Raw genomic sequence first — 27,927 nt, 5'->3', positions numbered from 1 at the left:
GGAATATTATTTAGGAAGGAGTAAAGTGACGAAAACGCATATAATAGATCTAGACATGGCCGCCGAAAAATTTGAAGAGGTTGTTATATCAGCTTGCGAAGACAACTGTCCAGAGATAGTGAGGACTTTTAACAGGGTGGAATGACAACCTTTGCAAATCATAGAAATTAGATGAAAATTAAATTTCGCCAAAGGGTCAGGTATGTGGGGCGATTATTACAAATCTATGACTGACTATAATAAGAAACTGAGATGGACAAAAAGATAATCGTCGAGAAGGCATTGCGAGGAGACAGACATAGAACAGACTGCAGAAATATCAAGGCTCCATAAATGCTTTTAAATTACTCTCATGTAAGTATTCCCTCGCTCTAAAAGAAGTTCGGTGAATACACTCCGAATGATGAAAAGACCCTGAAAAAGCTTTTCAATTTTGCACTTTTCTTAGTCTAAAACAAAACGGATACCACTAGATATATGGCAGCAAACTGAAAAAAATACCATAGCTTATAGTTCTAGCTAAAACTGGCGTGTGTCAAAAGAAGTGGTAAACCAGCACAACATCAAATGAGCAATACACTCCTTTGAGCCGTATAAATCACCGTGTCTGGACGGATTTATCCAATACTTTTACAGAAGAGAAACGACCTTTTGTACAAACAATTATGTATGTTACTGCAGACTAGCTTAGGACTGGGGTACATATCAAAAGCTTTGAAGCTAATAAGGGTGCTTTCATAAACAAGCCTGGCAAGACTGGAAAGGAAAATTCTAACTATCTGAGGCCAGTAAGTCTGATATTCATACTGAAGACTCTAGACAACTGTTCGATAGGCATATTAGAGATGGTATATTAAAAGTCCGATACATCAGGGATAGTATGCGTATCGACTAGGAGTCTCTACAGACACGGCACTACACCATCTCGTACAGAGAGTAGAGTACGTTCTGGAAAACCAAGAGCTGATGTTGGGTGCATTTTTCGATATAAAGAGAGTATTCAGTTACACCTTCTACAAAGCAATCATAAGAACTATTTTTTTAAAGATATACAAAAAAAGCTGCATATGGATAGACTGCATGCTGAGGAGCTATGTGATATACGCAATGTTATTGGGAGATTCAGTGTTAGCACAAGGGGGTCAATGGCCGTCAACAGGGAAAGTTTCATCTCCTCTATTATGTAATAGCTCGCACATAATATTCATAAGTAAAATTCTTATTTTATATTGTAATAATATTCCTGTATTTGGTTATTACAAAGCCTTGGTATACTAAAAAACGAAAACACTGTTGATCAATTTCATTGAAAATTTATTGACGTTAAAATTAGAGGATAACAAATGGTTAAATATTATTTGACACAATTATAGACTTTACCACTACGTGTTTTTTTGTCGCCTAAAATTTTCGCAGATTCATCTGCTTCTCTAACAAGCCTCTTTACGACACTAAATCTTCGTATTTTCTTTCTTTTGTGTACGTTTTTGTTATCCCCACAGCCCCCAAGTAGTGTCCTCTTTGCGTCGTTTAAAGCATCTATTTTCTTGCTGGAATATCTGGTTTCATATTCTCTGCTTTCACAAATGATTTCACAAGATTCTTGGGATTCCCGTGTTGTAGTTCCTCTCGTAGACGACTCGTTTGGAAATATCACTTGAAAATTTTCTTTGGGTAACAGTAGACAGGGTTTCAAATTGGTAACTGAGGTGGAAAATTGTTTAGCCACGCTACGTATTGCATCTGTACAGTTCTTACGTTTCCCCCACAAGTTTTTCAAAAACCATGATTTATTACTTTTGCTGCGTCTAAAAATAGTTCATATAAATAATTAAAAATTTTATAAGACTAGGTATCATCTGGTCTATAATTTTAACTAACTAGTTCAGTTTAAACTTTAAAAAGTCAATAGTTCTTTCTTTTTAACGTATTTTTTTTTAATAAGATTATTTGCTAATGTTATATTTTTCTTTGAACTAAGTGGAGTGTACAAGCTTTTAAATTACCTGATTTTCTGGTTTTATCTTTTCCTCGTTGAACAAAAATAACGTAAAAATGTTTAACTTAAAATATTAATTAACAGAAACCATATTAACTGTAATTAAAGTTCATTATTACATAGCTGTAGCATCAACTGCTGATTTGATGAGAGTAATTAAGTAAGAAAGTAAAAAATTCCAAAAATTTTAAAAAATCCAGAAATTCAATGGCAAATATTTCAGTGGTTGGCTGTATACTATAGTTTAAAAAAACTACTATAGTTTAAAAATCATTCCTTCACCCATCTCATTATGGATAGGATTTGCTGGAATCAATAGCTTTGTCGACCCCGGCAAAAACATACTACAAGAAGTACCATTATCATCAGTTGGCGCTACAGCGCTTCGTAAACCCTGGCCTGTTTCTAATAATTATTTTATTCTTCCCAGTCGAGCCTCTGTCGTCTTCATCCCGTTAAACCAATCTCCCGTAGATCATCTGCACATCATCCAGATATTTGTGCTTAGACCGCCCCTTCTTCTTTTTTCAACCGGTCGTATTTTAGCAAGATCACTTTTATCCATTTAGATAATGTGGCCCGGCCAGCTTGGGTGGTTTATTTTGATAGTTTTCATGATCTCTGCACCATCAAAAACCCTATAGAGTTACAAATTATATTGCCTTCTCTACAGACCCTATTCGTTAACTTCGCCATATATGGTCTTTAATATTCTCTTCCAAAGATTTCACAAAAAGAAAAATAGGTTGAAATAAATATTCGAATGTTCTTATTATAAAGATGAACCACAGAAATGTGGTCAAAACTTGGTTGAAAGTATGTCGTTTAAACAAATAGCTTGGAGACTAGTTCCCACTCCGTTGTGCTTCGATGTTATATTGTAAGATAATACTGATTGTATATATGTATAAATAAATTCATTTTAACAAAAAATAAGCATCAAAATGCTCCCACTAGTGGAACGTAGTCCGTCTCCAAATCTGTTCTAAGATAAGTCATGATAGATGTAAAGCTGTTTCGAAATCTTTTATTGACCAAAATATAATCTTGTTTTCTAATAATTCTCCCGAAAATTATCTTGAGGAAATTTCCACGTGTACAGCTTTCGAGGTGGTAATTGGAAGATAGTATTGGTGACAATTAGGTCTACTCTCTCGTTTCTGACTCCAAGTCCATGGGCTCCAATATAATGTGTCTTATCTCCAGCTCCAAGATTAGCATTTTAATCACCCATAATGACGGGAACTTCCCGTCGTGAAATTTTCTATATGATTCTGTTGATTTTTTGATAAAACTCAATTACTTCTTTTTCCTCTTTGTCTGCGGTGGGAGCACAGATTATGATGATGTATATATTGATAGAGGTTTACTTGGTTCAGCTTGCTTCACTTAAAACTAAACAATATTTTTAATATCTGTTTCATGGAACTATTGGTGGCGTATATTCAGAAAATTAATTTATTATGCCTACACTCTTGTTTAAAAGAGATCGTACAACAACATTAATATATACTTGTACTTACTGACAAATATTTTTGGTAGAGGAGCAACATTTTTGTCTGCTACAACCTACATTAACCAAGGTACCTCTTTTAAGGTGCTTATATAAACACAATAAAATTGTTGACACTGCTCCTGAGTACATACACATTGTAGGAAGACTGACAGCGCTACTGACTGGTAAGGGAGGCTAAAAATATAAAATATGCATTAAAAGTTATAAAATATATGTTGAATTCGATCAATATGTCATAAAAACTCATTTTTTTAATTAACTACTTTAATCATTACTACCACAATATGCACAAGGTGCATTAAGTTGCTTCATCTTCACAGGTTTCCCCACTACAAAATAATTTTCAAAAGTTATTAAACCCACAATTTTCAGCCAACCCAATAAAATTCTCACCTGACCCACACGAATAACACTCTATTGTCTAGCATTTAAACAACCTCGATAAATTCACAAACAATAATGGTAGGTGAAACTACTTCCTGCAAAAGTAAAAAAGTAAACGCGATATAAACGAAATGCTCACTCCTGAAACTACAAATAATTTAATAAGTAAGTAAGTAATAGTATATAATAATAAGTAAGTAATAAACTAGTATTAACAATTATTATAAATATACAATAGTTACAACCATCAAAGAGATACAATATACAAATTATACAAATATACACTTCAACGATTACCCACACTGAGAAAGAAATGGAAGAACTCTACAGTAACATAACTGAAGCATTAAATAATAATATAAGTCAGTTCAAGTATTTAATTGGTGACTTTAATGCCAAAGTGGGAAAGAGAAACGACAAGGAACAAATCATAGAAAAGTATGGAAACGGTGAGATAAATAAAAGGTAGAAAGACTGGCTCAATTTGCAACCTACCATAATATACCTATTGCAAATACATTATTTAAGAAAAAATCAAACAGAAAATGGACTTGATAGCACCAAACGGAAACACTAAGAACGAAATTGACTTTATTCTAACCAAACAAGATTGCTACAATAAAAGATGTCAGTGTAATGAATAAACAAACAGGCAACGATCATAGACTAATCAGAGCAAAAATTGTTCTAGATCTAGAATTAGAAAGAATAAAATTAATCACAAAGCCAACAGTAAGCGGTATAAATATTAACAATCTAAAAGAAAACTCAAATCACTACCAAAAGACAATTGATAAAAGATTACATGACCAAATAGACAGCCCTCAATTAATGGAAAGCATCATTGATGATTAAGATACATACCAGACTACTGAAATAGAGCGAGCATAATTCTTATTTATAAGAAAAGTAGCAAAGAGGATATCACAAACTATAGACCTTATAAGTCTTCTACCAATTATCTACAGGATATTCACAAATATAAACAGATTAACAAATGCATTAGATGTTGCACAGCCAAGAGAGTAAGCTTGCTTCAAAAGTGGATTTAGTACAATGATTCATATCCATACCAGAGACAGAGTAGGTGACAGCAGCACCCACTATATAGCTTATTCAAATTTAAAAATTTTTAAACTATTTGTCCTTTGTCTAGTGTTAAGTAAATGTATTATTTAATGATTATGATATTCATAAGAGTGAGAGATAGTCTACAATTTTGACGAAATGCCCCTGAAGATGCTGTGAAAGCGAGTGTTTTTGGTCAATATTAAATAAAAAAACTGTGCTTAATATCTGCCTTTATTTGATTAAAGTTTATTCGTTATTCGTTGCCAAATAACAATTATTTGGGCCAATACAGCGAAGCTGCATAACAAATAACACGTAGCGGTGTGGTGCCGCCATTAAATATCATCTCAATGGGCAAAAGTGACGATCGAAAAAGATCTAGTCGAAAGCAACATTTATAGTTCAGAGATATACCATGTACAGAGATATACCATGTACATATACCATGTACATATACCATGTACAGAGAATGCCAGATGACAGGATTCCGAAACAGATTTTGACGTGGACACCAAAAGGAAGAAGAAAGAGAGGAAGGCCGAGAAGAAGCTGGAGAGAGGAAATTGAAAAAGAACTAGAGGAAAGAGAAATCTCTCCAGGCCTATGGTTTAATAGAGAAGAATTGCGGTTAGGAGTCGGAAGGCGTCGGAGAACGCTGTGAACCGATAGTAGTAGTAGTAAATATAAAAGGTATAGCTAGTGTTAGTACAATCATCAGAAGAACGAGAGAGAGCAGTCGACAACCAGCATGAACGTCTACACGCTGCATAGAGTATGGTACCAAAAGAAAAATCGTTAAAGTATTTGTGAAAGAGGACAAAATAAAGATTCAGAAAAAATTAAAATGGAGGAATATATCACTTTGACCACTAAAAACGAACTATGGAAATAACGAAATTATACCTAGGGAGCATCCTTAGTTTCTTCGGATGTAGAATAGCTTTTAAAAAAGTCTAAGATAGAAATGACCATCATGCTTTCTTATTCTTCTTCTTCAAATTCCACTAATGAAGGTTGGCTATAAACATTACAAATTCGTCTCTATCTTCTGCTTTTCTTGTATGTGTGTGTGGGCATTAGATAAAGAATCTTTTTGTCACAAAAAAATTGTTATAAGGATGTTTAAATTTATCTTAGAATCGTTTATAAACTTGATTAGAATATTATATATAGATTTGTCAGAATAAGATAACAGATTGCTGATCTTAACTGGTAGGCTACTATTGAGATCGATTAAACCTAAATACAGGCTTTGAGTCTGTTCCTTATGATTAAGACAATCGAAAAATAAGTGGTTCAAATCTCCGATACATTTATTATTACAAGGACAGAAGGGAGTTTCAGAGATTCCAATACTATGCAAATGTTCTGGAAAGATGACATGGTTAAGTTTTAGCCGGGTTATTCACGAGGAATGTACTTTATTAGAGTTAAAATGAAAATGGTGAATATTTTTTGGTAAGCATGGATGAATAGAAAAGTAATGGTTTCTTGAAGTCTTCTGAAACTTTTTATATTTTGACATCCATCTTTCTCTGATAATACTACTGATAATAGAAAAAAGATCTTTAAAGTAGTAAACATTTGTAATTTCGGATATCTCAGATGTATTTATTGCCATACTGTCCACTAATTTGTTTCCAATTACTCCATTGTGTCCTTTAACTTAGAGTAAGTAAGTGTTTTTTTGTGAATTTTATTTCATGTAATATTTTTTTGATATAGTATAAATATGATAGAGTTTTGAAAACTATGTAATGGATGGCTATTAATAGCTTGTAATACTGCCTAAGAATATGATACTATTATGATGTTCTCACAATAATTACTGAGACACCAAGTTAGTGCTTTCTGTATAGCAGCAGCCTCGGCTGTAAAAATAGAACAACATTCAGGAATTCGATATTTCTCAACATAATTACTGTTTGAAACAAAAAATGCGAAACCAGCACTTTCAACAGTTTTTGATCCATCTATATAAATTATTGTTAAATCTTCTACTAATTTGCTTAGTATTATCAGAACTTCAAGGTCTTGTTCGTAAAAAGGAAATTTTTTAGCTGTTATCTATAAGATTGAAATGAATTCGTATCAACAAAAGATTCGGCAAGAAGAGAATTTTTTATTCTTCAGTAAGAATTTGTTAATTCTTACTGGAAATTCAATAGATAGAACAATTCTGCCTAATATATTGGAAGAATTTGGCATACCATCAAAATTAATACGACGTGTAAATGACAATGACAGAAACAGAAGCACAGGTATGTATTCAGGGACAGATCACTGATGCGTTTACGATAACGCAAGGACTGAAACAAGGCGACGGACTGGCCCCAACGCTCTTTAATCTTGTCCTTGGATATGTAATTAGACGGTTGACGGTGAGCGGAAATAACATACTTACAAACAAATCTACCCAATTAGCAGCATACGCAGATGATATAAACCTAATGAGCAAAACAGTGAATGCAGCGGAAGAAACCTACGTTGAGTTAAAACAGAAGCAGTAGGGCTAGCAATAAATACAAATAAAACAAAACTACTTATAAAAACCAGATCAAATAGACCGGCGCAACAACACTTTATTGACGATATAGAACATGTAAATAGAGTCACATACCTAGGAATGGATCTGGTCGCAAGCAATGGAGAAGAGCTGGAAATAAATAGAAGGCTTATGCTGGCAAATAAATCCTATTTCGCGATGGGCCACATATTCAAATCGCGAGACGTACACCGGAAAACAAAACTCCGGGTCTATAAAACAATAATCAGGCCCATAGTAAGTTATGGTTGTGAAACATGGGTGGTGACACAGAAATCTGCCAATGCATTAGATGTGTTTAAAAGAAAAATATTACGTAGGATACTGGGCCAAATAAGTGAAAACAACAACTGGCGAATTAGGTATAATAGAGAAATATACGAGCAATATAGCGAACCAACTCTAGCACAATACACCAAACAGGTGCAAAGATTACGGTGGGCAGGGCACGTGGTCCGCATGCATGAGAATAGAATCCCCAGAAAATTACTTAATGCAAGAATGCAGGGGAAAAAGACCTGTTAGAAGACCTAAAAAGAGATGGGAAGACGAAGTCGATGAGGATACCAGAAACTACCTGGGAACGCGTTCATGGAAAAGAACAGCGGTAAATCGAAATGATTGGAGAACCCTGTTGAAGAAGGCCAAGACCCGATTTTGGCTGTAGTGCCATTGGGTGCCATTTGTTAAATTTTCTGTCAAAAGTAAACCTATTCTGTGAACCGTAGTTATATTAAACGATCTGTAAATTATTAGACGTTTGTTGGCTAACATTTGCCTACGTGTGTGTAAAGTGGTTCTTGGGCTTCTGCTAGAACTGCTTGGTTTGGTGAAGACATCATAGCTCCTAGACAAATTTTTATTGATTTAAATTCTATTATGTCAAGAGTTAATAGATTTGTTTTGCATGTCAAACCTTAAAAAATACAACCATAATCCAGAATGGATCGTACGTAGGATCTATAAAACATTAAAGAGATATGTTAATCTGCACCTCATCTTTTTTTGGAAACGAAACGCAGAAGGTTAACTCAACACTCGCACTTATGTTTAACATACTTTATATGGCTGGACCACAAGAGTTTTTTATCTAAGATCATGACTAGATACTTATACACTTCTGCAAATATAATCACCTATCTGGCATTTGCCTGTGAATCTTTTTATCTAATATATACTAAAATCCATTTATTTTACCCACTTATCTATGTTACTAAAGCTAAGTTTTAGATTCAATATACAATCTCCATAGGATTTATGGCTGATATATAAACATATATCGTCTGCATATTGAATTATTTTGCATTTTTTGTCCATGAAACCATGCAGATAGAAACAACAGAAACATTAAATAATAAAGGACTTAGAATTGAGCCTTGTAAAAGACCGTTATCTAATATTCTTGGACCATGTAATACATTTCTATGGTCCCGTAAGTATATTTTTCTGTTCACATACAAATTTATTATACTTACAGATAATCTTTTATCAATACCACATGCCACTATTTTTGAATATAATACATCCAAATCAACCACGTCATATGCACCCTTTAAATCAAGAAACAAACAGCAAACAAACAAAAAAATTTATTTTTTGAGCAACAGAGTTGAATATCCGTAACTAAATATATGAAAGCATCAATGGTATCTCGACTCCTACGAAATCCATACTGTGAGTAGGGAAAAACTGAACTACTTTCAATAAAATGTTCTAATCTAAATCTTATTAGCCTTTCAAAGAATTTTGTCACACATGCTAATAAAGAAATGGGTCTAAATGGGGTGAATATGATGAAAGTTCTGAGTTTTAGTTAAATTTAAGTACTTAAATGGCATATGATAAAATTATTTAAAGTATATTATTCCAATAGTTATTCCAATACTAAGAGTCAGAAACTAAAAAATATGCTCTTTTCAAAAATGTTGCCGACCCACATATCTCACTTGAAGAACTGAAATGCTTTATTGGCATTTTAATTTTTAGTGGATACGATCCAAAACCAGGAAAGATATATTACTGGGATTCAAAACCAGACATGGAGCATCGTTTTGTTAAAAATGCAATGAGGCGTATTCGATTCGAGCAAATTATGCAATTTGTACATTAGGCAGATAATAATAGCATAAACCCAAAGGATAAAGCATGGAAAGTCCGTCCTCTTATGGATTATTTACAAAATAAGTTTATAAAGAACTTCGTGCCAGAAGAAGAATTATGCTATGACGAATCTATGGTTAGATACTATGGAAAGCATTCTTGTAAACACTTCATAGGGGGAAAGCCAATCAGATTTGGATTTAAAGTGTGGTCGTTAAACACAAAAGACGGTTATCTAATTAATTTTGATATAATTAATATCAGGGAAGTAACCCAAAATCCAGCGAAGTAGATGAAAAATTATATGGAAAAGCTACTGCTCCACTGCTAAACATGTTGCGTGAGTTACCCACCAATAAAAGGAACCTACCCTATAAACTCTTTGTAGACAACTTGTTTACCAGTGTTAACCTACTGTCCAATATGCGAGAAAATGGTATTTGGTGCACTGGTGCCATTCGTGAAAATCGTTTACCTAAGGGTGTACCTTTACCCTCTAAATCTGATTTTCAAAAACAGACAGATCGAGGTGATTGTAGTGGCGTTATTGAACGTAACTACGGTATAATTTTTGTACGTTGGTCAGACAATAATATTGTTACTGCTACGTCTACCTCTTATGGCATTCAACCCATGACACATGTAAAAAGGTTTTCTCAGAAAGAGAAGAAAATTATTCAAGTGTCTCAGAGGAAAATATCTAAGAGAAAATATCTAGAGGAAAATAATAAAACTCATCGATCGAAGGGACGGACTTGATTGATCAAAATATAGGAAGGTACAGGATTGGTATTAGATCCAAAAAACGGTGGTGGCCATTATTTATATGGTTACTAGACGCATCATTGGAAAACGCTTGGCATATTCATAAAAAGACCGGCAATTCTATAAAACAAATCGATTTTCGCAGAGATATAGCCACCTCATATCTTATGCAGTTTGGTACAGAAGCTAAAGGTGCAGGTCGACCAAAACCCTCAATTTCAAGCAGTCTCGGTAGTCGAACCAGTGACATCGTCAGATTTGACAGACAAGATCACATCTTAATATATACTCCAAACAAGAAAATACGACGGTGCGCATTTGAAAATTGCACGTCTGTTGTTAGAACCATTTGTAGAAAGTGTGATTTGGGGTTGTGCATTGATTGTAATCTGCAGTTTCATATAAGATAATTCTCTATACATATGTAAAACATATTTTTTGTTTAAATATAGAATTTAATAAAGCTTTCCCATTTTTTCTTATTTTGCTCTCTGTATGTCCTAGAGTGACATATATGTCACAGCTAATAACTTTTTTTGTTAACTTTTTTTGAAAATAAGCTTAGTAACTCGACTAGAGGACTCATGCGAACAATAAATTACCATAAAATATATCATTTTTCAAAAATATAATAATTCAGGATATTAAGGGTTAAAGAAGCTACATAAAGGGTGACAGCTGGAGAGAGAATGACATTCATAAAAGTGCTGGATAGTCTATAATTTTAACGAAATGCCCCTAAAGATACTCTGAGAGCGAAAGTACTTGGACAAGATTTAATAAATAACTGTGCTCGATATCTGCCTTTTATTTGATTAAAGTTCATTTATTCGAGCATTCAACTATATATCACTCTATTCAAGATTTGTAAGAGAACGTCTTTGGCATTTGACGGCAATTTGTCCAATATCTTTTATAAGCAAAACCGTCTAAACCGGGGAGTGTATTTCTGCTTTTTTTTAGTGCAAAGTCTAGTTCTGAAAAAGTAAAAGGTTTTCACATGGAATCTATACTATTTAGTATTAAATTGAAAAATTTCTTTATTCCCACCATCAACATTACCAGAGGCAGATGAAGGTGCAAGTTGGTCTAGTATCTGTTTAATGAGATCTTCAGAAAATTTAAGTTTTTTGTTAATCTGGCCGTTACAGGAAATTGATCTGACGGTTGTCCATATTTTTGAGAAAGATGTTAAGAGGCTTTTGTTCATATTATTAAAAATAATTATTTAACTACTTTTTTTCTTTATTTTAAATAATCGTCTGATTTGGGCTGCTATATCTGTATGGTCTATGTAATTATTATGGTTACTTACTTTGCATTCAATACGCTTTCAAGGCTTCTGAACATTTTTTTTAATTTTATATGTATACTCCTCATCCCCCCAATAACGCCTTGGCGTTGAAGGAGTAAAAAGTTTTTTATTTGCATGGATTTAAAAGCAGCTAGAGAGGTAGTCTGAAAGATTATTAAATAATAAAAATGTGGATAATTGTTTCTCTAAATCTGTCTTAAATAGCTTCCAGTCAGCGTGGCAATCGTTCCATTTTGTTGATGGATTAATTGGGAATGAAGAAGGATTAATTTTAAGTTTTATTTTAAAAGGAAAATAATCAGATCCCAAATTGTCGGGATATACTGACCAGTTTATACGATTTTTTATTGTAGCTGATGTAATAGTCAAATCAACGGCAGAATAATTTCCACTCGGGGCGATTCTGATAGGTGTTCCATTTTCTTAAAGGCGTCTGTGTGTATAACCTATTCCAGTTGCGAATGTTTTTCAGCCAGGATATTAATTGTCTACCAGGACCCCTTTTTTATTCGATTTTATCCTTTACAATCAGCTGCAACAACTCGTACTTATCATTTAAGTATGTGTCCCAAATATGATGTCTTTCTTCTTTTAATAGTGGTCAAAAGTTCTCCGTCTCTTCCCATTCTCTGCAACACCATTTCGTTCGTAATATTCGGTCTATGGTATTTTAAAACTTCTCCTAAAAAGTCACATCTCAAAAGCTTCCAGCTTTCTTATTAAGTCAACACTAACAGTCCAAGCTTTGGCACCGTACAGAATAATAGAGAGTACATAACATGTTACCATCCGATATCGAATTTGCAGAGTAGACCCTGACGAATTGAAACATAATAATTATCCAAATAAAAGTAAGAGTTAATAGAATTATTGGTATAACTTCCAGCTATGTCACATTTAAATTTTTATTTTTATTGTACAAACCTTATTACAAATGTTTTTGAAAAGATGAGTGAATAATGACCTAGGAAATTTATTTAAATACAGAAACTAAAAAGTATCTGTCACTGAAATGATGTTTAACTATAAAATACTCACTATACGTCCTGTTGCTGTATCAAACACCCTTCTGAAAACCACTGTACATAAAGCCAAAGGTACTGTTCCCGAAATCATCTTTGTAATTTTTGAATGTAGTTAGATGGCTACAATCGACACATTTATTAATTTTAGAATAAACAAACATTAAAAGCACAAGCCGATTTGAAATAAGATTTTAAATGACAAGGACTGTTTTGACATTTTAGACTCAATTGTGACATGCACCTTAGAAAACATTTTAAACAGGCATTATTTCGTTAATGTATATATTTATATAAAACTAATCTTCAGTACAAAAAAGTAGTGATGACACAAATTACAAAATAGAACTTTCCTCATAAATAATTTTGTCAAACGGTACATGTAGAGAAGGGAATACAAAAAAGGCGCTACAATTTTGAGCTCTACCGCCTTTACAGTTATTTTGACACTAATTAATCAATAAAAAGAAACAATCTACAATACCTAAGCCATGAAGAGGTTACTTATACTTAAAAATTCGTTGCGTCACAACTGAGAAATCGAAAATATTGCCCAGTTGCCTAAGCGATTTTCTTTTAGCAAATATTTGCCTAATGTTACACTATGAAAAAGAACATGTTAATAAGTTATGTCAAAATTGTCAAACTTAACGTTTTATCGCAAAGGATATACAAACAAATCGTTGTAATTATTATTTATTATTTTTGGTAATCTTTTTTATTAAAATGAACAAATTTTATGTAAACAAAGGTTATCCGAATCAGTACTACCTAATGTATACTTATCTGCTATTAATTCTATATTGTTACTTTGTCAAATATGTTATCTTTTTCTTCTTCTTTTTCTTCTTCTTCTTCGTCTTCTTATATTAATCTTAGATCGGTTTTTGTCTGATCTTAAGGCTGTAGTTTTCATAACGTTGACTGCCAATACCTCGCCATCTTTTAGAGACTCTTCCTTGAAATCTGATAAATGTTAATGTTGAATCTCCGTTATTCAGGCTCGTCTTTCACTATTCATTCGAGTAAACTGCGGGTTTTATTTCTGTCGTCTCTGTTTTCCTCATCGTATAATACATTGTATTTTACAGATAGCTGTTATTTGATTATTTGATATTCTGTCTCTTAAGGTTTTTCCAGCAATTAATCTCAACGCTCTCATTTCTGATATTTTAAATATTCTTTTTATTTCTGCTGTACCTACTCTTGTTTCTATTGCATATGTCATTATTGGTCTTACACATATTGACATAATTTATATATGCGTACCTTCTCGTTTAATCGCATATTCTCATTCTTCCATATAACATCCCGTGGACAATTTGAGAAAGAAGCTGCTTTATTTGTTATTTTCTTACAGTATCTTTAGGGTTTCATCTTATGATCCATAATAAGAATTTTTTCTCAGGTTTCTCAAGTCTTTCAGATTCAAGATTTCTCGTACAGTAATTTTCAAAACTTGCATAATCTCTGTTGTCCTTTTCGCTACAAATGTGTTTTGATGATTCTTTCTCTTTTTCATTATTCTCGAGAGTGCGCATATATCAATCTTGTGAGGGGTTCTTTCTCTCAATACCTCTTGATCTTTTTATGTCCACGATTTGAAATGTCAGCCTGCTAATCGGAATTTTGTATTCAAATATTGTAGTTTTGATCATAAAAGATTGTTAATAAAATTTAAAACCATCAAAGAAAGTTTTTTTCGCAAATATAGTAATTTATCATATTAACAGATTAGACGCTTTGTTGAATGGCATTTGAAATGTTGAATAAACAGGTTGAAATTGGTAAAATTTTTACTAGCTAAACATATAAGAATATTTCAAACTGCTACAAAAGTTTTATCTTTTATTATATTTCTGATGGGTTAGTTTCTTTAGTTTTTTTTAATTCCTTCTGTATTCATAAATATAAATATTTTGTATACTTTTGTCCTGCCTATTTTAATTGTGAGCTCCTCTAAAAGCATATACGGACAATTAAGTTCTTGCACAACGGGTAACATTGCTTGGTAGATTCAATATTGCAATCCATGGTAATGAAAAACGTAAAACAAGTTCATTTCAGTTCCAATCGCCCCGTTTAAAGTACAACCCATAATTATTATTAAACAACAATATACATACACCGGCACGAAAATCGGAGCAATTGCATTTTTTAAATATAAACTTAAAATTTCAATTCTCTTTAAACTTGTATTATTATAATAACGTAAACACAAACGAAACAAACTGTTTCAAGTAATTTCTAATCAAACTTAAGTGCTTATCCTAAAAAAATGGATATAAAATCAAAAATAAAGAATACACTATTCTTATCACTTTTAAAACTGCAAAGGTAGCTGTTGATATTCTATTGTTATTCTTTTTTCTTGTTGATGTGAGTAAACTGTCAATTCAAATCAAGTGTCAAACACAATTTGAAGTTGAATTACGTTGATTTAATCTCAAGAATTATGGTTGTTAATCCTAAAACACCGTCTGCTATTGTTGCGTTGCTTCAAGACGGAGGAAGTGAGCGACATGTTGCTCAAAAGTATCAAATATTCAATCGTTCTGTGCATCGTCTTCTTATATGTTTTTTTTTTGGAATTCGGAGCTTACACTGGACGACGTAGAACCGGTCCCCAACAAAGAACTAGTGCCCGTGATGATCGCTTCATCCTTTTACAAAGTCTACGAGATCGTCGTGCTACGGCTGTACAAATCCGAAATCAACTTCAGTACGTCCGGAATACTAACGTAAGTAAACGAACAATTAAACGAAGGCTTGGAGAAGCAAATTTAAGCAGTCGCAGTTTCAGTCTTCAGTTTGCCAGAAACCATGCTTATTTTACTGTAAATAATTGGAGGAACGTTTTATTTACCGATAAGTCCCGTGCTCTTATCCGTACCGATAAGAGCACGGGAAGTTGTCCTCCTAGGCCATATATTTGGCCATTTAAATCAACAAAGCGATAGCAGCTTTTGCTAAAAGATTTATTCTTTTACATATATATATATATATATATATATATATATATATATATATATATATATATATATTGTTATGTTTCTTCTTTCCCAACCAAAGAAAAATAAATAAAAAAAAATCCATCGAAATAAAAGTTCAAGATATCAATATAGACAAATTGTATATAGTAATTTAAGATAAGATTTAGTGTAGATAAGAATAGAAATTTGTTTGGCAAACGACCTGTTTCCGTTGCAAACAAAATTATCAAAAAACCTTTGTTTAGAATTAGAAGACATTTTACCTGTAAGTTAATCTCTTCATTGTTTGTAGAGTCGAGTATTAAATGACCATATTCTAATCTTTTGAAATATGTATAAATGATGTATTAAAAAAAAACCAATTTTAAAGTAAGCTATTTAGTTTTCTCTGAAACCGAAATTAGGCTTTTCCAATATCATAGTAAACACAATTTAAGCTTTTTGATTGGACGGTCGTTTTTAAATGGGAATTTGGGAGTCGATGATGAGACAGGAGAAGTCAGTCATATTTTGGTCATCGAAAGGAAACAGTCGTTTTTCTTAAGATAGGGTGTGGTTCGTGAGTTTGGATACCGGCGTAACGAAAAGAAGTGAATAGTTTGAAGAAGGAGATAACAAGTAGATTAAAAGAGGTCCTTGTATCTACCGTGGGCATTTTATAAAGTATATGTGAAAGTATTCTTACGGCATCAAGTTGACAAAAGGAGGTCCTGGTGTCATAAATAAGTAGCGGAGTTTGGAGAAGTAAATCAGGTGTTTTTTGTGTAGTCTGCAGGAGGTTTGCAGAGACGTTCAGAAGGAGCCGAGGTGCCAAAGAGGGGAGATCACATCTTTGAGGAGACTGGACTTTTCTGGGTATGTTCCAACATACAACTCAAAAAGAAAATAAACTGTAAGTGTTTGTACAATTGAATTTTATATCTGTGAAGGAACGTTTCGACATCATGGTCATTAGCATTCAAATTTAAGAACTGAGGTTTTGTTAGACTAATCAAAAGTTTAAAGTTTTGTGGTTTCTTTTTTTAAGTAAAGAAAATTTTAAGTAAAATTGGTTTTTTTACGTAATATAAATGTATGTAGCTTTATAATCTTATTATCATAATAATTTGATTTATTTTCTTGTATGCTGATTGACAAGATAACGACAAAATTTAATAATTGTTTTATTCGTTTATATAAAATAAAGAAACGTAAATCTTTGTAATATAATATATTTGTATTATTATCCTTTCTTCTCTCCCGATAAAAGACAACTAGAAAATCTTTTGAATCCATCGAACACAGGTAATATAAGGATTATTTTACTTTTGATAACAGATAAGTTATAATTTTTTTATTGGCTCAATAACCTAAGTTTGAACTCAAAATAAACAATCATAACAATATATAAATTAAACCTCAAGCTAATATTAATTCTATTACAAGAATTATTATTAAATTCAACAGACCGCGTCCATTAGTGATTGATTAGTGATCAGTGAGGTAGTGTCTGAGAGCTCGGGAGACTGAGACTTTGGAATCCCTGAAGAAGACATCAGAAAGGATATCGAAAGCATGGCGTAGTGATAATCGACGCGGTTCAACCAAGAAGCCTGTTGAGTTTAATATTAATTCTTGTAATAATATTAATCTTAGCCTTAGGTTTAACTGTACTAACCGCAGAAACATTTCGGAATATATATATATATATATATATATATATATATATATATATATATATATATATATATATATTAACCATTGTTTTTTTTTCATAATACTTTAAAAAATATTTATACTTTACAAGTAATTAAAATGATTGATGGTGATACACTAGCAAAAAGCGTAATATCATACTGAATAATGCCTGTACCAAATAAAATTTGCTATCATAAATATGCATATCCCGCAATTTCAAATAAAAATAGTTTGATACATTTTTATTTTTTCAAATTCAATAGAGGCTATCGCACTAGCAAGCGAAACTTATTTTAATATTTTAAAGACAGATTATATATAGTTTTCCTCATTATAATTCAGTAAGAAATTATCGAAATGTATATGGCGGAGGAGAATTTTTTTATAAAAACATACATATGTTTCGAAGAAATCAAAATAAAAATAACTTTATAGTCACGAGCTGGAGCATGTGCCGTTAAAATAAAATTTTATAATAAGAAACTAAATCTTCTTTCCATATGTAGACATCCTCGAGCAAAAAGTTAAAATAAGCTACTGGTTAAATACATTTTTATAAATAATTTAAATATTCACGTATTATAGAAGACGAGGCAACGAAGCAATAAACCTACCATTTTTTTGCAGTTCGGTGAATATCATTGAAACTTGTTGCATTCGATTCGCAAAAGCTTTAGAAAATTTTGTGAACTAAAGTGAACATGAATTATGTCGAATTGAAAATTGCATTATTGAACAAGGAAAAGGCATTTTTCAAAATGCATTTCGAGCTGATGAAAAATGATAAATTACTTATTTGGAAATAATTTACTGAAATGAGTTCAATATACTCGGTGGTAGTACCTTTTGAGGTAGCTTAACACCAATATTATGACGACGATAGTCTCCGAAGTTTTTGGTGGCCAGGACATGCCTCGTCGAGAGTTACTCGAGAGTTTTTGGTGCCGCTAATCACAAATATCATGATGCCGATGGTCTCCAAGGCACCTGGTGCCTAGTACGGGAGTTGGAGTTTTGGAGTTTCCTTTTCTGGAGTTGTATTAAAATTTGATACAAACTCAGTGCAAATTCATTATTCGGAAGTTTTTGGGGTCGTTGAACACGAATATTATACCGTCGATATGTCCGAGGCTTTTGGTACCCAGGAGAGGGACTTCGTCTCCTGGAGTTTTCTGAAGATTTGATACAAAATTAGTGCAAACTCGTTACTCGTATGTTTTTGGCTCATTGAACAAAAATATTATTCTGTTATGTTACACAGAAAATAAATTTTTAGTTTTATTTTTCATTATCTGTACACTATTTTACTAATTAATTTATACACTAATGTTTTGAAATCTATATACTATGTTTTGAAAAAAATTGGTATTTTGTTTATAATCAAATTTGAAATTCTAAACCGAGCTGAGACATCGTGAGTTAAATATAAACTTTCATTAAAGTTGTAAAATCAAATTTTTTGCTTTTTTCTTGTTTATCTGTACACTTCCCGTCATATAAAACTGGTACACTTTTTTTTCTCAATGTAAACCTGTGTTCAGACTGGACACAATGGTTTGTGAATCAATTCGTTGTTGCCATCACAGATAAAGGAATTTCAGTAAATTTAAATAAAACGTAAAACGTAAAAAATTAACGTACAAAAATGTATAAAGTTTTTAGTGTTAAAACTATATTTAAACTTAGGGTATTGGCACAGGGAACATTCTAATGCATCTACTGTAATTTTATACTTTAATTACTTACAGAACACAAAAACTGTTGACTGTATGTTATGTCAATAAGTTTAGTAACAGGCAAACTACCTAAATTAATTTATTATTTATTACATAAACGATAAATGTAAAAACCTAACATTATACTTTATCCTACGTAGATTATAAACTATAAAATATCCGGGGCGAAAAATGCTTTTCAAAACGTGACAGTATTACATTACAATCCAATATCTCAATGTAATGTTCCTTATAGAGGTTGAATCTAAACCCTAATTGTAATCCGTTTTTATCTATAAATAGACTATTACTTTTTTAGATTATTATGTATTAAATGTAAACAAAAAACATTTACCTACCTACCCCAAGTTTGTCAAAGTTAATTTTTAAAGATGCCACGTCAGTTAAGTCAGTTTTATAAAACGAGACTAATTTCAAAAATAGAAGATGGTTGGTCTATTCGACAACTGGCTCAAGAGTTAAATAGAAGCAAAACCACAATCCACAACATTAAAAAAAAATGGGAAAACGAGCAGATTTTGGATAGAAGGAGAGGGAGTGGAAGACCAGTTATTAATACAGTCCAACAAGATGAAACATTAACTAATTATTTAAGAGCGTATCCCTTTCATATGGCAAGGCAAGCAAAAGTTATTACCAACTTTAATGCTTCTATAACTACAGCATTAAGGTGATTTTGAAGAACAGATTTAAAAAATTGTGCAGCCGCCCCAAAAATACAAATTTAGCGAGGAACATAAACAAAGTAGACTCCTATTTGCTTTAAATTACGTTTTAAATGATCCAGTCAATTTTTGGGACCGTGTAATTTTTACTGATGAAAAAGTATTCCAATCTCATTATGATGGCCATATTAGGATTTACAGACCGCCTCGAAATAGGTTTAATGAAAACTATATTCTATCAAGTGATAAGATAATGTATAGAGGAGGTTTAGGAATGCGTTGGAGAATTAAAGGACGATTCAATACTGAAACCTATTTATATAAATATTAGATAATGTGATATTGCCATCGGTTAGGGAAATTTTCCCCAACAATAATTTTATTTTTCAGCATGACAACTGTTCAATCCACACAGCCCACCGTGTACGAGATTACCTTATGGAAAATAGCATTGAAGCTCTTCCATGACCCTCTAAAAGTCCAGATATTAATCCAATAGAGAACATTTGGGGACTTATGATCAACAAAATACAAAAATTAAATGTAGTTCCCCAAAACAGGGATCATTTATGGACCATCATTGAAGAAACCTGGGAAAGCTTGGCCGAAGATGAAAATTTGTCACTAAATTTAATAAACTCAGTTCCCAGAAGATCACAAGAAGTGATTAATAATAATGGAGCATTAACAAAATATTAACTTTTCGAATTGTAATACATATATTTAAATTCCACACTTGTTCACTGCAAAAATTATTCATTTTTTATTAATTTTAAATTAAATTTTATATTTTTTCAGTGGGTTTTATTTACTGTAGTATTCCACAACTCAATACAGTTTTGTGCTACACTTTACGAGAAACCAATCACTTTTCTCGATTTGAAATTAAACATAATAATTTAAAGTCATGTCTAGATTTATGATCTATCATTATTTTTGAATTGAAATATTTTCATAAATTATAATTAAACACGAATCAATGTATGGGTACTGAGATAATGGAAAATTTCAAAATTAATAGAATTTTTTAAGATGTATGTTTAAATAAATGTTTAAATATAAATGTGTCTAACTGATCTAGAATGCTCGATATTGTTTTAGTTTTTAATATAGTAAAAACTTGCGACCTGTCGCACAGCCCTGCTTTTAGCTGGTTTGATATAATATTTTCGTTGAACTGGCAACGTTACCTTCGAGATTAGAATGACATATGTGAAAAGCTCAACTTACACAACTTAAAAAACACGATTTTCGGTTAGAAGAGTTGTACCAGTTTTTTATGACGCGAACGGTACAACAAAGTTGTGTATTTTGGTACCAACTTTGCTCGGTAGTTCATAATCTTTTTTGGTAGTTCCCCGTTCGCCTATAATGCTAAACAACTTTTATTGCTGTTATTTCTGTTTATTTATATTTTTTTTCAGAAGTATATAATTAAAGTTACAACAAATATTCAATTAGATTTTTACATTGTTTTTCCATTATTTATCAAAAAATAAATACACCATAATAATCTTTGTATAATAAATAATTAAACAGATTAATATTTTTCTACACATGAAGCACGCCCTAATTTCTACTAACACCCCACAATGTATCCGAATCGGCTGCTAACATTCCGGATTTCATCCATCGACAATTGCTCATCAGATATGATCTCATCGGGTGCGCCACGTGTTCTCCAATTTCGCCTTTTGAACGACACGTGACTTGAACGACGTACTTCTGCACTCTCTCAACAGTCAAATTGTTGTTTAATCACATTTACTGGCCCATTGATTGCTGGAACTGTTGGTTGTATGATTTTTTTTTCTTGTTTTCAAATTACAACGTATCTACAGTGTGCTTTCTCTTTTTTTAATTTTATTGTGTTCATATAATAATTAACAGAAGCAAGAATATTAAAATTGAAGATGTTATATAGTTATTTTAGTATGAAGATAATCGGTGTTTGGTTAATTTAAAAAATAGGTGATGGAAAATACATACATTGGAATCATTCTACATTACAAAAGACTTGTTTAATGACTATCTTCTATTCCCTAAAATTATCGAGTGTGTTAAATATTTACTTACAAAACAGTATCTGACTGCTACATAAAATACATTCTTTAATACGTTTTAACTACTATAACGCTTTTAATAAACTCAAAGACTAAAATAAAATAATACAAATAGTAAATTTCTTAACACATTGACGGACACCAGCTAACGTTTTTTCGACCAAACCAACGCACTTGATTATCTATTATACTATGGAATATTTTAAACTCAAATTTTTAGATATAACTAAACTGCTTAAAATTAAGTGACTTACTAAAAAAAACTGTGACGGTAGGAGCCGTTACCGTCCCACCCGGCAAATATATTATGTCTAATGGGACACAACGGCTGCAACCGTTCAATGTAATTTTACGTCAAATTGTTTTATTAGGTATTTAGAACATTACAGAAAGTCATTTTTGAACAAAACAAATTAGTTTTTTTCTATATGCCATCTTTCAAAGCATGGTCCAGGGCAAAGAGGTGGAGTATTCTGGCATGTCTTACATCTCCAATGAGTTTCTGTCCTCTTCTTGTCTCTGGAACACTGTTTACAGCGTAGGTAGTAGAACTTTCTCTGATGGTTATCTGGTCTTGGTATTAGTTCTTGGAAGTGTTGAGATACTATACCAGTAGCACAATGAGGTTCTGAATTGTCACTACGTTCATGAATTGGCTTGAAATTGACACAGAAACGACCACCCTTGAAATTGTTATCGAGATCTAATAGCGATCTAATAAGATCTTTTCTGTATTCTATATATCTTATCTTTTTTTCTGTAATTTTTTTGTACAAAAAATAGGAGTTCCAAACTGTTATATCCAACAAATGAAAAATAACTTTTTTGTACCAGACAATAGTTTTTCTCGGACAGGAATAATATGATATCATTTGATCTGACCGATCAATTCCAGACATAAATTTATTGTATTCAGATACTTCAATTGGCTTTATACGTATCTGACCATGACGATTTCTAGCCTCTGCTAAAGTAGGATGATGAGCAGTTGTTACGCAAAAAACATCTCTCTTGTCCTTCCACTTTGAGACGTAAACCTTTTCTTGACGTTTCCAGATATGCTGTCCTTTACGAAGACGTTTAGTCACAACTACTTTCGGGTTTCCTCGTCTATTTGAGCGTAGAGTACCTGTTACGTGTGTTTGATTCTGCAACAATCTATTGGCAAGTGTTATGCTATTGTAATAGTTATCCATAAAAAGATGATATCCCTTATTTAGATAGGGCTGCATCAGTGTCATAACCAGATGTTTTAGTTTCGTCATATTATTATCTGGCCCCTCTTCCCCCTGACCCTTATAAATGTCCACATTCAACACGTATCCAGCGTGAGAACAAAGTTCGTAAAACTTAATCCCGTATTTCGTTTTTTTATTTTTCATATAAGTTCTAAATGATAGCCGACCACGAAATAATAGTAACGACTCATCCAAAGACAACTGTGCAGCTGGTGTATAAGAGTCTTGAAAAAATCTAAGACACATATTTAGTAGGCTTTTAATCTTGTAAAGTCGATCATTCGGGTTAAGAATATCGTCACCACTGTGCACGGAAAAACACCGTAAAATTTGTTCGAATCGTCTACCGCTCATTATGTACACTTCCCGTCATATAAAACTGGTACACTTTTTTTTCCCAATGTAAACCTGGGTTCAGACTGGATACAGTGGTTCGTGAATTAATTCGCTGTTGCCATCACAGATAACGGAATTACACTAAATCTAATTAAAAAAAATAAATTTATTATTAGATAGGTATTATTTTTATCATTAACAATAAAAAACCTTATTTAATAAATTTAATAACCAGAGATAGGGTTTAGCTAATATCCAAAATATTTGAAGGATCTTTAAACTTAGATTAATGGCACAGGGAACATTGGAACGCATCCACTGTATCTAATTTTTTACTTCAATTACCTAGCGAACACGAACTGTATTTTGTATCAATAAGTTTAGTCACAGGCCAACTACCAAAATTAATTTATTATTTATTATATGAACGATAACATTAACAAAAACTAACATTATACTTTATCCTACGTAGATTATAAAGTGACAGATCCAATACCTCACTGTAATGTTTTATTATAATAATTTAAAGTTATGTCTAGATTGATTTTATCTATCACTATATTTGAATTGAAATATTTTCATAAATTATAATAAAACACAAATCAAGGTATGAGTACTTAATTGAGATAATGAAAAATTACAAAATTAATATGAGAATTTTTTAGGATGCATGTTTAAACAAATTTAATGTGACTGACTGATCGAGAATGCTCGATGTTTTAGTTTTTAGAATACTCAAAACTGGCTGTCTGTCACACAGCCCTGCTTTTAGCTGATTTCATATAATATTTTCGTTGAACTGGCAACAGTGCCCTAGAAATTAGAATGACACATGTGACAAGATCAACTTACACAACTTGAAAAACATGATTTTCGGTAATAAGAGTTGTACCAGTTTTTTATGACGCGAACGGTACGAGAATATTGGATGGTAGTTTAATGGATCGAAACTAAACAGTTTTCTAATATTTTGGACTTTAATTTGCCCTTGTAGCAAACATAAACCAAGAAATCTTTTCATTTCCTCTTTGGAAGTCTCTTTAAAAGTAATATTACGTGAATGTCTGGTTTTGGGGCGTGATTGTCTAGTTAAGGATTTCCCCTAATGATTTGTAGATTTTACCAATAAATCCATTATACCATCATTCCACAGCTGAGTAAAAATGTCACAAGGTGACTAGTTCAAATCTCCAAATAACTTGATTCCCATTTGTGAATAATCAAATAAGAAGTCATCTATACTCACAGTATCACTATTCCATCCATTTTCATTAGTATCCTCATTATCACTTCCTTCGACTGGGTCTGCGTTTGCACGAATATTATCGTCAGCATCTGATTCGGGACTCACTTCTGCAGAAACATGATCTTCTTCATTAAGAGTTTCTAGAACCTGAAAGTCAATGTTCTAAAATAACAACAAAAATAAAAAAAAAAACTTGAACTTACCTCTGACTCTATGTTACTGCCATCAGAATCAACATCGTCATTTTCAGGATGATAGGAGTCTTGATTCCCCATAAGATATATCACTATCAATATACTCATAGCTGTCTAGTTCCTCATAAAGTTTCAAAAGACGTTTTTCTTCTTTTGGACTCATTGCTTGTTTCAAAAATAAACACCCTGTATATTTTTTATTCTTTTACGCACAAAAATAACTAAATCAAAACCATACGCCACTGAATATTATTCAAAATAACAATTTCTACAATGTCTGAGTCAACAATAACAATGCATGTGGCATTCCGGTACAACTGTCTTCCCCTCCATACACCCACGTCTTCTAATTGGCAGTAGGTACCTAAACTGCTGGCAACCAACATTGCACACACGTTTCGTGGGACACCAACATGTATTTTTAATGGTATAATAGTATAAAATGTGCCAGCCTCAAGCGGTCTGTCCTACAAAGCGAATTATAATTGGACGGCTGTAGCAGGTGCGTCACAGTATACATGACGGCTATAGCAGGTCTGTCCGTCAATGTGTTAAAAAGAAAAAACACAATAGAGTGAAATAAAGAATGAGGTCAGATTAAGTTTGGCTTTTTAATGAATAAAACAAGTGGTGTTAATCGAAAATAGATGTATTGAGTATCAAAAATACTAGTTGAAAGCGTCTGCGAGTATACAGATTTCATAACACTTATTAATTTTACCTGACGCCAATCAATTAAGCAATAGTAACTTTAATATTACAATGGAGTCGGCTGATTCTTCGTTCAAAGATTCGGATCTCTGTCTGTAGTCCTAAATTTTTTGCTACTACTATGTCTAGATGGGTGAGTTGAGGGTCTCTTTGGAAATGGGTTAGCTCGATGGGCCCCATTACCATGGTGTCGTCGTTATTTGCTAGATAATTGTTTAATAGTCCTCCATGTCTATTCTATCTATGTCTATCATTCCAGTTTATCTATCAATGTCTATCATTCTAGTTTGAGGATCTTGCATTTGTGTTTTCTATTATTATGAACGGCTCTTCTATGTTCAGGAACGCATCCAGGTCATCGTCATTAGCTTCTGATGAAGATGAAATCATTTTCCATAGGCACTTTACACGTATACTTTTAATAAAAGGGGTTGTGCGCTACTCACACGTGGATAAAAATTGCTATAACTTACTCCAATCTCCTTTAAATCGTCCTGCACATTGTCCAGAAACCTGAGTTTAGGTAGCATCCTTCTTCTTCGTCTGACCGGCCCATTTAGCATAGTAATTTTAGCAGGATTACTTTCAACCATCCGTAAAACGTGGCTCACCCAACTTAGGCGGTTTATTTTGATGGTTTTTTTCACTATATCTGCATCGCCATAAAGTATATATAGTTAAAATATATAAAAAATTATATCGCCAGACTATCATCAGGTCCACGATAAAAGGTTAGGTACTTAAACACGAGAAAAGAAATGCTACAGTTGTTATAGGTTGCTTAAGTATAAATTATGTCAATACTAAGCCTATAATGAACCAAATTTAATAAAATATAAGTGTATTACAACTATACTTATATGTGTTTCAAAAAGGTATGTCATAAATTAAATCACGCATTCCGCGGACAAAAATAAATTGATTTAATCCAACTTACCTTAGTACAGAAGTGTACACAAAAAAAGTTACAGTCCAATATAAGTTACAGGGGTCAAGAACGTGAAAAGAATATCTAAAAAAACTATTTGAAGACCAAAGAGATAACACCTTTGAGCTAGAAGAAGAGTTAAATGATGGACCAAGAATATTACAGGAAGTTTATTCCGCAATAACACAGTTAAAGGATGGCAAAGCGGCAGGCCCTGATAATATACAAGCAGAACTACTCAAACTAATGGACAACGAATCAATAGCAATAATCGCAAAGATATTCAACAACATATATAACTCTGGAGAAATACCAACAGAATTGCTAAAATCTGAGTTTATTGAACTTCCAAAAAAACCAGGATCCAAAAAATGCTAAGATTGCCGTACTGTAAGCGTCATGAGTCATCTCCTAAAATTGTTCCTAAAGATAATTCATAAGAGAATCTACAAGCTGTGTTAAAGTCAAATTTCCCCAAACCAGTTCGGGTTCACAAATGCTGTTGGTACTAGAGAGGCTTTGTTCTCAGTACAAGTCTAATTCTAGAGATGCAGAGACGTCAACTGCGACGTATACGCATGTCGGCGTATACGTCGCGTCTGCGTATATAAAGCTTTTTTATGGTGTTGAATCGTGGACCTTAAACGAAGATATGTGCAGAAAATGGAAGTATTTGAGATGTGGCTATATCGGAGAATATTTATGATCCCGTGGACTGACCGAGTCACAAATGAGGAGGTCTTCAGAAGAATAAATAGGAACCGAGAAGTACTGACCACCATCAAATCTCGAAAGTTACAATTCTTCGCGCATATTATGCAAAATGAATCCAGATATGCTCTATGCCCAGGAAGAAGAACATCTTGGTTAAGGAACCTCAGAATCTGGTTCGATACAACATCTGTGCAGCTTTTCCGCGCTGCTGCACATAAGATAAAGATTGCCATGATGATCGTCAACATTCGTAACGGATAGGCACATCAAGAAGAAGAAGAACCACGTTACTAACCCGGACGTTTTATTAAGAATGCGAAAAGGAAAAGATATCTTACAGTTTTTGGTTGTCACTTGCATCAGTAAAGGTTATTCAGAATGTATATAAGGCGTCATAGAACTTTTTTATGCCAAACTCTGGATTTTTTCTTGTCTCTTTATGGGTACAACACTAATCAAGCCAGCAAGGTGCGTGTTTTTTTTGTCATATGTTGAATAATTATTTTTAAAATTTTTTAATATTCGCAACTTATTTTCATCTGAGAAGTTTACAAAACAATTTAATCGCTTACATGTACAGTCAGGGCCCAATTTATGCCTACATAACCTCATTTTTTTAGCAACGTCAGTAATTCTTACATACGATTGTCTTTTTTTTGGTTTTCTCTTCTATTTCACCATTTTAACGACACTCAATAATTATTCACTA

The 27,927-nt window shown here is 32.6% G+C and overlaps 2 protein-coding genes across 2 annotated transcripts; both read right to left on the bottom strand.

The window, feature by feature from the left end:
* Positions 1-1,301: 1,301 nt before the first annotated feature.
* On the bottom strand, positions 1,302-12,954 carry LOC140438360 (uncharacterized). Its single transcript, XM_072528033.1, has 3 exons — positions 12,734-12,954; positions 3,523-3,689; positions 1,302-1,808 (listed from the first exon to the last, which is right to left on the bottom strand). The coding sequence occupies exons 1-3, from the start codon at positions 12,809-12,811 to the stop codon at positions 1,355-1,357; spliced, it is 699 nt and encodes a 232-aa protein (XP_072384134.1). The 5' UTR covers positions 12,812-12,954; the 3' UTR covers positions 1,302-1,354.
* Positions 12,955-24,602: 11,648 nt separating this feature from the next.
* Positions 24,603-25,146, bottom strand: LOC140438919 (uncharacterized). The gene is made up of 2 exons (XM_072528553.1): positions 24,875-25,146; positions 24,603-24,818 (listed from the first exon to the last, which is right to left on the bottom strand). The coding sequence occupies exons 1-2, from the start codon at positions 24,971-24,973 to the stop codon at positions 24,603-24,605; spliced, it is 315 nt and encodes a 104-aa protein (XP_072384654.1). The 5' UTR covers positions 24,974-25,146.
* Between the last annotated feature and the right edge of the window lie 2,781 nt (positions 25,147-27,927).

This window comes from Diabrotica undecimpunctata, chromosome 4, assembly GCF_040954645.1.
Source record: "Diabrotica undecimpunctata isolate CICGRU chromosome 4, icDiaUnde3, whole genome shotgun sequence".
Taxonomy (NCBI): Eukaryota; Metazoa; Arthropoda; class Insecta; order Coleoptera; family Chrysomelidae; genus Diabrotica; species Diabrotica undecimpunctata.
Note: the sequence above shows the minus strand (reverse complement) of the source record. Positions and strands in the feature narration are given on the sequence as shown.